Genomic DNA, 11,382 nt, shown 5'->3' on the forward strand with positions numbered 1-11,382 from the left:
TGCAGATAATGTTGACATGTGAGTGGGTTAGGTTTCAGTCGCAGAGTGAACCCTGTGTGTTAGTTTACAGTTTAGGCACTGTTCTTAACTGACTGCAACGTCGTATCCCATTTGACAGAAGTCATAGATGTTTCTCATCACGTCGAACCTCTTTTGAAGCATCCTGTAGTGTCAGTGTGTCCCAGCTCCAGCTCTCCTTTGATTCCATTCATTTCCGCTATAAAGGGAGCTGGACGTCTCTGGGTTGCTACTTGAAACACGAATCAACAGTACAGACACTGATCGCCAGTTAAAATGTCTTTGCACAGAAACTCACCTCACCACTATTCTACTCTGGATCAAGTAATCTACTGTATATTCAGATGTGTGGCACATTTCCAACAGTGTTTCAGTCCATGTGGAGCAATGTGCTGTCCATTCCATACATGTAGTGTTTAGACAGACTCCCATCGTAACGCTGATAGTCAGATACCGTGATTTATGTTTCCATCTGTCTGATCAATGAAACTTTAGTTGAGGTTCGCTCAGTTTAACGGACCTCATTCCAGTCCCAATTATATCAAAATGAGATGATTTAAAATGGGTCGATGTGCTCTGAGTTCACACTAACAGGTGTCTGTTATGACCCGGTTACCTCTGAAGAAGTTTTGGATTTGCAGGTTTGGACTTTTTCTGGCACCAGATCCAGATCTTTCAAACCACTGTAAAAAGCTGTTTAATCCAGACAAATTACATACAGTACATTTTCTATTATTTGCTTTCTGTAAGGGAAGCACTCACATGCAGGTGACAGTGCATTACAGTACTGTAGCTTTGTTGCGTAAAGTTAATTATTACTACTAAACATAATGTCAAGTATTTAAATAAGTCATCACAAACTGATCATATGTTTTGTTTTGTGTGTCAAGTATAGATGATTATAAGATGGACCTAAAACAACCCAACACTGTCCTGCAGCATTAAAAAAACTTTATTGTCCCCAAGACAGACGAGACACAAGATACATCTAACATGCTGCTGCCATAAGACGAATGTGAAGCGATGCGAACAGCTCGGTGAGGCTGTGCCTCCAGCTAAATGCTAGCATAGCACACCAACATGTCAAGACACCAACAGGCTTGTTTCTGTTTTTTAGCACAGCAGAGGTGTGACGTTGGATCTCCAATGACAAAATAAAAACATCTTAAATTTAAATGCGCCACATTAAAGGCTTTCATATGACTTCGAACATGTCTGAGTCTTGATAAATTCATTTTCCATAACCGTATGACAAGACAAAGCTCCTCATGACTTGTATTTATATTTAATACAGACTCATTACACATTCCACCTGAATAAAAAAAAAAAGTCACTGAATCATTTTGTCAGACATTTTTTAATATTGACTTTGTTTGAAAAGATAAATAATGAATGAGAGAGAGACAAAGAGAACACAGAAGAGAAAAAGACGGTGGGTTGGTAAAATGGAAAAGTCGTCTCACTGCTCGACTGCAATCATTTTGATTCACAGACTTACATCAGAAATTAGACTGGATTTTGTTCAGACAACACTCCATGCTGTAGCTAAAGTTTTCAAGCTGGCTAAACTTTACTTAAGGCAGGCTGCTGTTGTGGTTCTGTGTGCTCTGCATATTGTGTTGTATGGAGCTGGATCAGATTAGCACGACTTAGTGAAAAGTCTGGCGTCAACGGTGACTCTCCCTGTCCTTCAGCAGGTACATGTGTGTTTAAGAGCCTCATAAAAGGTGACTCATAAATACTTGATGGTTGAGCTCATGATGACAAGGTTCACTACACACAGTCAATGACATACGAGCACACGAAGCTGCACGAGCTTTGAATAGAAACATTCATTTGTAATTTGAGCTTGTGTGCATGAAGCAAATCCTACTGAAAATCAATACATTAAATATTTACAATGTACAGTATTTACAATATACATATAAAGCACATTAGCAGCTTCAAGTTGGAAAACCACTGAAGGCCATCTGAAGGATCAGAGTGTGTTTCAGGACAAAGAGGACAAACAACCTCACGTAACAGCCTAAATAACAAACAGGAAGTATTTGATCCACAGCAGTGCCACTTTTTTCCATGTTTGTGGCCATCACACTTTATCATGTGTTAGTGGGAAAGATTAATCTCAGGCAACTTTTGACCTACTACAGATATACTTGTCATATAGCCTCACGCTGGCTGTATTTCATATTTCAGTGCTTTGCAGGATGCCAGAGAAAACGCCAGAACTGGATTTTTCAGTGCCTGGGACTTCCCTTTAGAAAAACAGACGAGAGCTGCCCACCCGGGTACTGTGCACTTCATCATGCCCCGCCCACGTCTGAGTGAAACCAGTCCCTCTAACTTGACTGGCAGGGAAATGAAGCACAGCAGCTTTCAGACATGTCGCTACACACTGTGTTCAAGCTGGCAGCAGCACATTCACAGCGTATGTTTTCATCCAGACGGGGGCGTCAGGACAGTGACGTGTGGCTGCTCTCAGATATGGATGCTCAGCTGTTAGCCGCCTGCGTAATGGTAACGAATGAGCAGTACACACTGGGCCTATCCCTCAACTGGCTGGATGTGGCTGAGGTGTACTTCTGTTACATACACACCCGCCTAACCTGAGGCGTCCAAAACAACCAGGGCGACCGGGGCATCACTCATCTTCATTCACAACATTTACTGTATTTCAAAGAAAATCTACTGGACGCACAAACATGCTTAAATAAAATAAAAAAAAACCGTCAAACACATTTTGGCATTATGTCAAATGAAAGAAAAACAGGCTGATAAAATGGGAATCATGAACTTGGACTTGGACTTCCATTTAAAAAAAAACATGATTTAAAGTAGTTAGTTAAGAAATGCTACACACTGTGTGGTTGCAGCTCCTTCACTCTAACATGCTCATGCCTGTAAACTGTTTTTTTAACTGAATGAGTCATTAAAAGACATTAAGACATCACTTCTGTATGGTAACATATCACTGCCACTTGTCACTATCTATATGGACTGTAGGAGAATTAAATTTAATGAATACAATACAATACAAACATGAGTTGCAACCGTGCCAACAGTCATGTGAGCACGTCTCAACTTGGATGGTTCAAACAAAGAGCAAAGACTTAATGTCCATGAAGTCAAGCTGCCACCAGCAGGCTTGTATGTTAAACTGGTCAAATAAGATGGCGTTCAGCTGTGTTGACGATTTGTTAACCACCCGTTCTGATCACAGATCAATAATTGGAATTGTATAAATAAACGTATAGTTATTACCTGCTGTCCAACTGTAACTATTAATGGACTTGCAAAACCCCTTTGAGTCACGCTCAGAAGCTCACCGTGTCATCATCGTGAGCAAGACTCATCACATTAACCCACAGACTGAACACCATCCAGGCCAGTGCTGGGCAGCGCAATGATATCTATCACTATCACCATATCAGACTATAGCTCATTGGATATTAGTGTGGCGTGATATAACATAAGTGTTACAGTAAATTCGAGTCATTTTCTAACCTTACCTTACATCCACATTACTGATGACGATTTCACAAAGTAATAGCAATAGTCATCCCTATAATGATGTCAAAGTATTTGGTCATAAATATCGTGATACTTGATTTCCTCTCGGTCCTAGCATTTATGAAGTGCTGGAGAGGAGATGTCAGATTCACAAGATTCATGTATTGTGTATCGAATACAGCCTTAAACATATTGCAATATTATTTTAAGGCCAAATCACCCAGCACAGCTCAGAAACAAACTGCTGTCAGTCGTTTTGTTGAATGTCATTGATGATGGATCTGTCAGTGTCCGTTGCCGCCCTCAGACAGGATGCGACTGGGCTCAGTGAACTTGGCTGTGGCTATGTAGAACAGGGCGGGACCTGGCACCAGCGCCAACAGCGGCAGGTCCTGCTCCAGCTTGTCCAGCCGGGAGATAGAGATGATGCCGTAGGCGTGGAGCAGCCAGTGGCTGAACAGGACGACCAGACGCTTCTTCTTCGCAACCAGGTTCTTAAAAGACTGTAGGGGTGAAGGGGACACACACACACACACACACACACACACACACAAAAGGAAAAAGGTTAGCATTAGTTATACTGGGAGAACTGCTTCACATAATCACAAACTGAATGTTCAGTGATTCTGAAATGCTGAACATGAACCCCAACATGTTCACTAAACATTGAACTTCTTTAAATGTTAGAGACACAAAGTGAATATTCCCTGCAATCATATTAAGACAAACAGTGGAAGAAGTGTGAGGAGAGGTCGTCATGGTGACCTCACTGCTAACAGAGTTCATGAAGAAGTCATTCACTTCTCTTTCAGGTGTTAATTTAACATTACTTTAACAAATACAATCAAATTAATGAGACCTGTTGGAATTTATTGATTTTTCTTTTGCATAAAATCAAAATAGTAATAACTGAAAAAGTATACAGTTAGACAAATGGCAGTTTGCTCACTCAACCCAACATCAAATTTGTAAACTTCCAGAGGACTCAAGGCCTTCTGAAACTGTCTTACTTTCAACTACAGGTATGGAGAATGTACTCAATCTGCTGCAGATCACCAAGGCAGTGAGTGCAGTGTGTGTTATTACCTGTATCTCAGACGCAGACATGTAAACAGCCAGTGTGACCAGAGACAGGACCAGTATGATGTAGGGAAACGCATAGTCTGAAACACACAGACAGCTGCACAGGTTAACCTCCACACTGAGTTACTGCCATCATATAGTTATTGTTATGGCAGCTGTGGTTTGGCAATAATCACAGGGAGACTCCTGAAAGAGCTGGGAAAGAACATTCAAACATTGGTACCAAGTCAGCAGCAAAGGCCTGCAGCTCATGAATACTCACAGAGCAGACCTCCTCCCACCGCCTGCAGCACGGTGAGGATGGGGAAGAAGTAGAGAGCAGCGTAGATGCTCTTGAAGCGATCAGATTTTCCCAGACCACACGCTATCTTCTTTACCAACAGAGGACGCAGCAGCATCATCAGCACCAAGCAGAACGCGTAGTAGATCAACACAATGGTGTAGCTGAGGAAGAGACAGAGAATTCAGTCCAAGATAATGAGCGCTAACATATGACACATCACAATACGATGGCCAAGTACGAGCTACTGCCAATAAAAGCAGACTCTCGTCTTTTCTCCGGCTCTAACACAAGCAACTTGACCTGCTCTGCCTTTGAAAAAAAAAAAAAAAAAACTTTTTGGCTTAATTGTAGGGTAAACTCAGCCCAGGTTTTCAGTCAACCTCCAGTCATCAGTGCTTACAGTGGGTAGACGGCCTCCTGGGTGCAGTGCAACGTGTTGACATAGTCTGGACTCGGATTGTACAGCATGGTGTACCAGTCTGACAGCATCTGGACTCGACAGGATCGGATGGTGAGCATTCCCACCGGTTCTGTGACCAGCAAGGTGACCACAGCTGACACGCTGCACTCCAACATGGCTGTGATGTGCTGCAGCAGAGCACTGGAACTGATCGCACAACAACAGACAGTTTCAGAATTGTTACACCTCTAGGCATTATTCCATGTCGGCCTACAGTCCAAAAATGCACATTTTATTGGTGTTGTAGGTGCTGAAAGTTACTCTATGATATGTTTAAGATGCAGGACAACATTAAAAACTATCTGCTGACTTCCACTAAACTTGGATGGAGGATAATCCTGTGTGGCCTCACCTCTTTTTTCCAGAGTACCACTCAATGAAGAACCAGTGCAGCACTAGTGGTAACATGGCCATGAAGCCCAGATAGAGCCAGTCGTAGAGCTCAGGGGACTCGGTGCAGCGCTCACACACCTTCTGCATGTTGGTCCGCTCTCCGCGAGGACACACCTGGCAGCACGGACCAGAGATTTAGCAACAAATCCAGGCGCCCAAAAACTCAACGCACCAACAGCCACACTTCCCCCTCATTCCCTTCTTTTCTCTTCCCAACCTAAACCACAATTTGATGTTTTACACTGAAAGAACACCATTACAACTGGTACGAAATTAATTTGCTATAGCTTTAAACACCATTTGCATTTAAGGTGTTTCCTTGAGAGTGGCAGTGTAAGTGGATACACTGTATGCCACCTGGTGACCGACCAGTCGGAGTACTGTGATCAGCGGCTGAGAAACAAGCCACCGCACTTGTTGTTAAACTCATAGCCTGCCTCAGTGTTCCCCTTTCAGGGAAAACACTGATGTGAGATATTGGCTGAGTGTCAGTCAGAAATCCTCTGTTGCAAAAGCCAATAATTTTTCAATGAAAGCCTCATAATTACTGACAAAATATGTTCAACATCAAACACTGATGCAACAGTGCATCAGTGTTTGATGAATGAATAATAAAATTCAGCCTGCCGCTCGTTCTAACTTATTATGTTGTGCAGCTGTCTCAGTGTTACAGCATTCATTGCACTTCATTCAGCGTGTTTAGAGACAATAGTTGGCGGTGAGAAATCTACTTTCTATCTTTCTATTATTTGGTCAATTTATATACACACGAGGGGGCAAATAATGGATGATGAATGCAATGCCGTACAGTCCCACACACACCCCCACCACCACCACCACCAGTAGTCAGACACAGGGTGTGGTACTCACGCCACAGTCTCCCCACACTGATCCGTTGACCATCATCCTGCCACAGTACAGGCCTGGACACGTTGAAATCATGGCTCCAGCTGCAACGACACAAAAAAAGCACAGTCACCTCCTTATAGGTACGTTTCCAGCATACACATGTTGTGAGTGTGTCCACAGTATCTGACAGGGTCAGCTCAACAGTATTTACCAGTGACTCGTATGTTATTTTAATGTGTGCCGTATTTGTCAAGCTCCTCTCCTCCATCTTTTCCATCCGTTCTTTCTTTGAAAACAAACACGATGTGCGTCTAGGTCCATTGGATACGACAGTTGTTTCAACATGAGAGCTTTCTGGGTTAGCTCGAGACAGCAACCACAAACTAGCTAGCTTAGCAAAGACAACTGAACCAAAACTCTGCAGCTGGGACGTTACACTGCTTCCACTGGCCGCTACTAGACCTGCCATGAATCCAGCTGTCGTTTTATTTTGCAGGACCTAAAGAGACGCATCGTACAAACGATGTGAGCTGCTGTAGCCTCCTGCAGTCAGATGTTGTTAGCTAGTCCACAGCTGAGCTAGCTAATGAAACCGCAGCATGATGTGCGACACAGCGGACAAACTGAGTCGACAAGTCGACAAGTCACCGGATGAAAATGTGAAAATGACAGGCAACCATAACCCACCCATTGTAAAAGCCAACCGTGGTTAAAACAAGGCTTCTGTGCTGCTGTGTCTTCATCTGTTCCAACAACCGGATGAGGACGGAAATGACGTAACACAAACAGGAAGTTTGTGCAAATACGACCCGACAAGGTAGTTCAGGGACTACAGTAAAAATTGGATAAACGCCTTTCGACTGGGGTTTGACCCTAACGCAACTAAAATAAACAGCTACATCACATGACAAAAAACAAACTCATCAACACAACCACGAATCATATGACGATCTTAAGTAAGTCATAATTTCAAAGGCCAAAACCGTTCACAGCAGCACATTTTGAAATATTTATTTGATCGTCAATTTGGAAAGAAAGAAAGAAAGAAAGAAAGTTGATTCAGATTGTCAAGACCAACACCACAGACATAGAGAGGTCTATATATTGTAATGCTGTTACAATACTATACATACAATACATCTACTTTTTACTGCCGATGACATATTCATACCTCCATGTACACAGACATCCAGTAGGTGGCACTGTTCGACTCGGACCTAACGTCCGGAGAGGAGAAGAAGACAAATGACCTTCCTGTAAATCTACTTCCTGTTCACGCAAACCAGCTCTCTCAGTCGAGAAGACGTCTTCACGCTAACACAACAACATGCCGCTGCTCCTGAGGACCATCGCCCGCCGCGCTGCGCCTGTCCTGCGGGGACACACAGTCGCCCAGAGGGCTAATGTCTCCGGCAAGCCGGCCAAAACCGTCGTCGGCCCAATGGTAGGTAGTTGCTTAACGACCTCAGGCTAACTGAGCGGCTAACTAGCAGCCGTCTGTTGTCCTTGGTTGACGAGGTCGAATCCTGCGGCTAATGTTCACCGCCTGTCTTTTGTTATAATGTTTAACGTGTCCATGTTAACAGTGTTTATAATGTTATAACTCTGTAAATGTGTAGTGATGACGACACTCTCAGGAACAGTCACACAAACGTGAGTGAAAACTGAGTTAGCAGTAAGTCTTTTGACATTAGGCCTCATCGGTACAACGATTACCGTTACCGGAAGTGTCTAACTTACCCTGCTTTCAACAGTCTTCTCCGCACACATATACGGGATGTATCGCTACTATACAGGACCATGAAGGTTAAAATCCGTTTTCAGGAGATGGTTTAGACATTTGCTCACATCCGCTTCAGTGCAGGTGAATGACACGTGAGACTGGACGACAGGTTTACATGTTATAACATGATAACATGGAACATTATAGATGGTGGTGGTGCCTAGAGAAGAGGTGGCGACCTCTGTCTCTGTTCACAGAGCAAAGGTAAAGACTGAAGTCACTAGCTCAAAGAGGAGGCCATTTGAGGAGATTACTGATATGAGTGTAGTATGTTAGTAACTGTTGACATCACATTCAAAATGAACTCTGTCCTGTCATTGTTGTGATGTTTATATGATAATACTGAGTAGCTGCTAAATCTGATCTGCAGAACCCACTGAGGTTGGTTCACCTTATCAGTCACTGGCTGCTTAGTAGAAACACTGATTAAAATCCCTAAACTCGCATTATAGATATAATATGCTGGATTTTGGGTTTGTTTTTGTTTCATATCAGAAACAAAACACGAATAATTGTAAGCAGTTAAGTGCAGTGAAGTTAAATTTAAACCCACTCCACTTGCACAAAGCCTACTAGAGCTGCACACAGTGTGAAAGGAGATGTGAACGCTTGCCCGGTTTACAGAAATAAAGGGGTTATGCGATGCATCTTCACCCTGTACAGATAAACTATACCTTACTGTGTTGTCTTGCTCAATGTGATTGGTTTATGTCATCAGAAACAGCCAATCAACGAGCCTACTGTGTCACAGAGGCTAAGCTGCTGTGAGAGCGGAGCTGTGTCTTGAAGGGAAAGAAATAGATGTTGCTGAAGTGACAATAGACATCACAATCTTATGCTCTGTGTCTAAAGTTAACCCACAGAAATGGCAAGCATTCAAAACCTTCAGGATTCCCATCAACAGAGTTGGAAGTGACAGCTTTTAAATAAGTCGCTCATTTTTTTGCTTCATCACTGTAAAAAGTAACACTGGTAGTAACACTTTATTACAAAATGTGATGGTTGAATATTGCAATTAATACACGTTTTACACGGGTGGTAAACTGTGTGGGTGGATCAGTATGGGTGTATGTGTCAATCTCTGACACAGATGGTGGAGGACACAACCAGCTTGTCTGTAATAACACCAACATGTGGAGGAGTTCTCAGTCTAGTTTCTTTATGACATGACTGTTTTGGTACATGAGTGACACAGTTCTACCATCAGCACATTGAAGGGAATGACAGATGTTAAAGTATATAAAATGTTTTTGTGTGGGCAGCATTTCAGCATTTCAATTTGAGGGCAGCAGGGTTAACAGTGACAGACGCTGATTGGCTCTCAGCTGACCCTGTCTCCTCTCTGTCTGCTGTACAGGAAACTGTCTTCGGAATCGCCATGTTCTCCATGGCCATCCTGGCACCGTCTGGATGGATCCTGGCTCACTTGGAGGACTACAAGAAGAAAGAATAAAGTGGACATTTTAACAGTGTCATAACGGGCGCATCCGGCCTCCTGTCTCCAGTGACAACCTGGGACCATCATGTTATGTTTCTCTGCAGAGAAGAATATGGAACAAGATTTACCTTCACTCTTCTACCTCTCCAACAGTTCCACTCCACATCCCGGATACAAACCAACTCAATTCATTGAAAATTGTATTGTACATTTTCCCCCCTAAGAAGCATGTTACAAGATAAAATTTAAAACACAACTATATCGCCTTGATGTGAATATTTTGTCTCTGTCTGATAAGGCTTTTTATTTATATCATCACAGGTTATTTATTATATCAATCGGTACAAGTGAACATTTTCAGAAATGCAGTCGAAAGGGTTAACATAAAGTAGAGGAACTCAAGTAATGTACAAGTATGTGCGTGTTTTCTTTTCATCAGATTTATAAATCTGCATGCACTCAAAATTCTATTTTCTAGCTCTCTCATCATGGAACTGGCTGCATGTCTACAAGCCTCACTAGCATTACCACAATAAGCCACAGCTGGATTTAGGAAGAACTCCAGTAATCTGTTTTCCTATCAACACGTGCCTGCGAAGTGTCATAAAATGATCAATGATCTATCTGTAGCGCTCACATCGGAACAGACTTCTCAAAGTGCGTCATAGTCAGGTCAGACAGACCAAACAGTTGTTCACTTTTTAAAGGCGTGAAGCTTGGTAGGGCTCTACAGCTTGGGGCCTTGAATATTGGATGATCCATGGCAAAAGCAATGTGGCAGCACTCTGTTGAAAATGAATTATGTCTTTTTTTTTTTTTTTACATCTTATCTCCTGAACCAAACAAAATGAAAAAGTTGATGACTACCAATATGTTGATGGTCCAGGATAATAGTGATGCAATATACCACATCATAATCTGTCCAGGGGAAGAGTTAATGACTGTGAGCAGGAAACAAGGGACCATCTTGTGATGGGAAGACACGATGCCCAGTATTTAGCATTTAGTGTGTCATTACTACATTATAACTATCACATGGACATACAAAATGTACAGACAGACAGATCAATAAGTCTGCCAAAGTACTCAAAACCACTTCTGTGGCTGGTTCCCACAACAATAGGTGTTATCAGGAGCACATTTTGCCATGATCACACACACACACATAGACACACAAAAGTTATTTTCTGTAGATTCTGGCCCCTGTAGACAGATGTGTTGGTGTCCTCATGTTAAACATAGCTGTTTGCAGAATGCATAGCAATGAGGTAACTTCTCTTTTTGTGGCATTCATCTGTATGTATGCAAATATGATAAGTGAGGTTATCGCAGCCAGTTCACCACTCCAGGCACTCAAGCTGAGCCCTCTGTGAGTCTGTGGCATTCTGCTCTCCTTTTCCTTCTTTAAGGTGCCTCCTTGGCTTCAGTGAGGTTTTTAAATAGGCACCTCCCTCCTGTAATGTCTCTTTGATGTAGACCCGTGATATCATTGGGGGGGGGCAACAGTGGAACCAGCCTCCTGGTACCACCCCGACGGTCCGCCACTCAATGACGTTGAAAAGAGT

General features: G+C 42.7%; 2 protein-coding genes across 4 annotated transcripts; one reads left to right on the forward strand and one right to left on the reverse strand.

The window, feature by feature from the left end:
• Positions 1-1,356: 1,356 nt before the first annotated feature.
• LOC119034483 (jnk1/mapk8 associated membrane protein) lies at positions 1,357-7,896 on the reverse strand. 3 transcript variants are annotated; one of them, XM_037125526.1, is made up of 7 exons: positions 7,768-7,896; positions 6,618-6,697; positions 5,707-5,861; positions 5,295-5,501; positions 4,874-5,055; positions 4,615-4,691; positions 1,357-4,031 (listed from the first exon to the last, which is right to left on the reverse strand). In XM_037125526.1, exons 2-7 carry the CDS (start codon positions 6,687-6,689, stop codon positions 3,813-3,815), a joined length of 912 nt encoding a protein of 303 aa, XP_036981421.1. In that variant the 5' UTR covers positions 6,690-6,697; positions 7,768-7,896; the 3' UTR covers positions 1,357-3,812. The 3 variants fall into 3 exon arrangements, with proteins under 3 accessions (XP_036981421.1, XP_036981419.1, XP_036981420.1); XM_037125524.1 differs by lacking the exon at positions 7,768-7,896 and adding an exon at positions 7,284-7,414; XM_037125525.1 differs by lacking the exon at positions 7,768-7,896 and adding an exon at positions 6,808-7,266.
• LOC119034484 (cytochrome c oxidase subunit 8B, mitochondrial) lies at positions 7,896-10,076 on the forward strand. Its single transcript, XM_037125527.1, has 2 exons — positions 7,896-8,040; positions 9,737-10,076. Exons 1-2 carry the CDS (start codon positions 7,924-7,926, stop codon positions 9,830-9,832), a joined length of 213 nt encoding a protein of 70 aa, XP_036981422.1. The 5' UTR covers positions 7,896-7,923; the 3' UTR covers positions 9,833-10,076.
• Positions 10,077-11,382: the final 1,306 nt, after the last annotated feature.

The sequence above is a fragment of the Acanthopagrus latus genome, chromosome 16 (assembly GCF_904848185.1).
Source record: "Acanthopagrus latus isolate v.2019 chromosome 16, fAcaLat1.1, whole genome shotgun sequence".
Lineage (NCBI taxonomy): Eukaryota > Metazoa > Chordata > Actinopteri > Spariformes > Sparidae > Acanthopagrus > Acanthopagrus latus.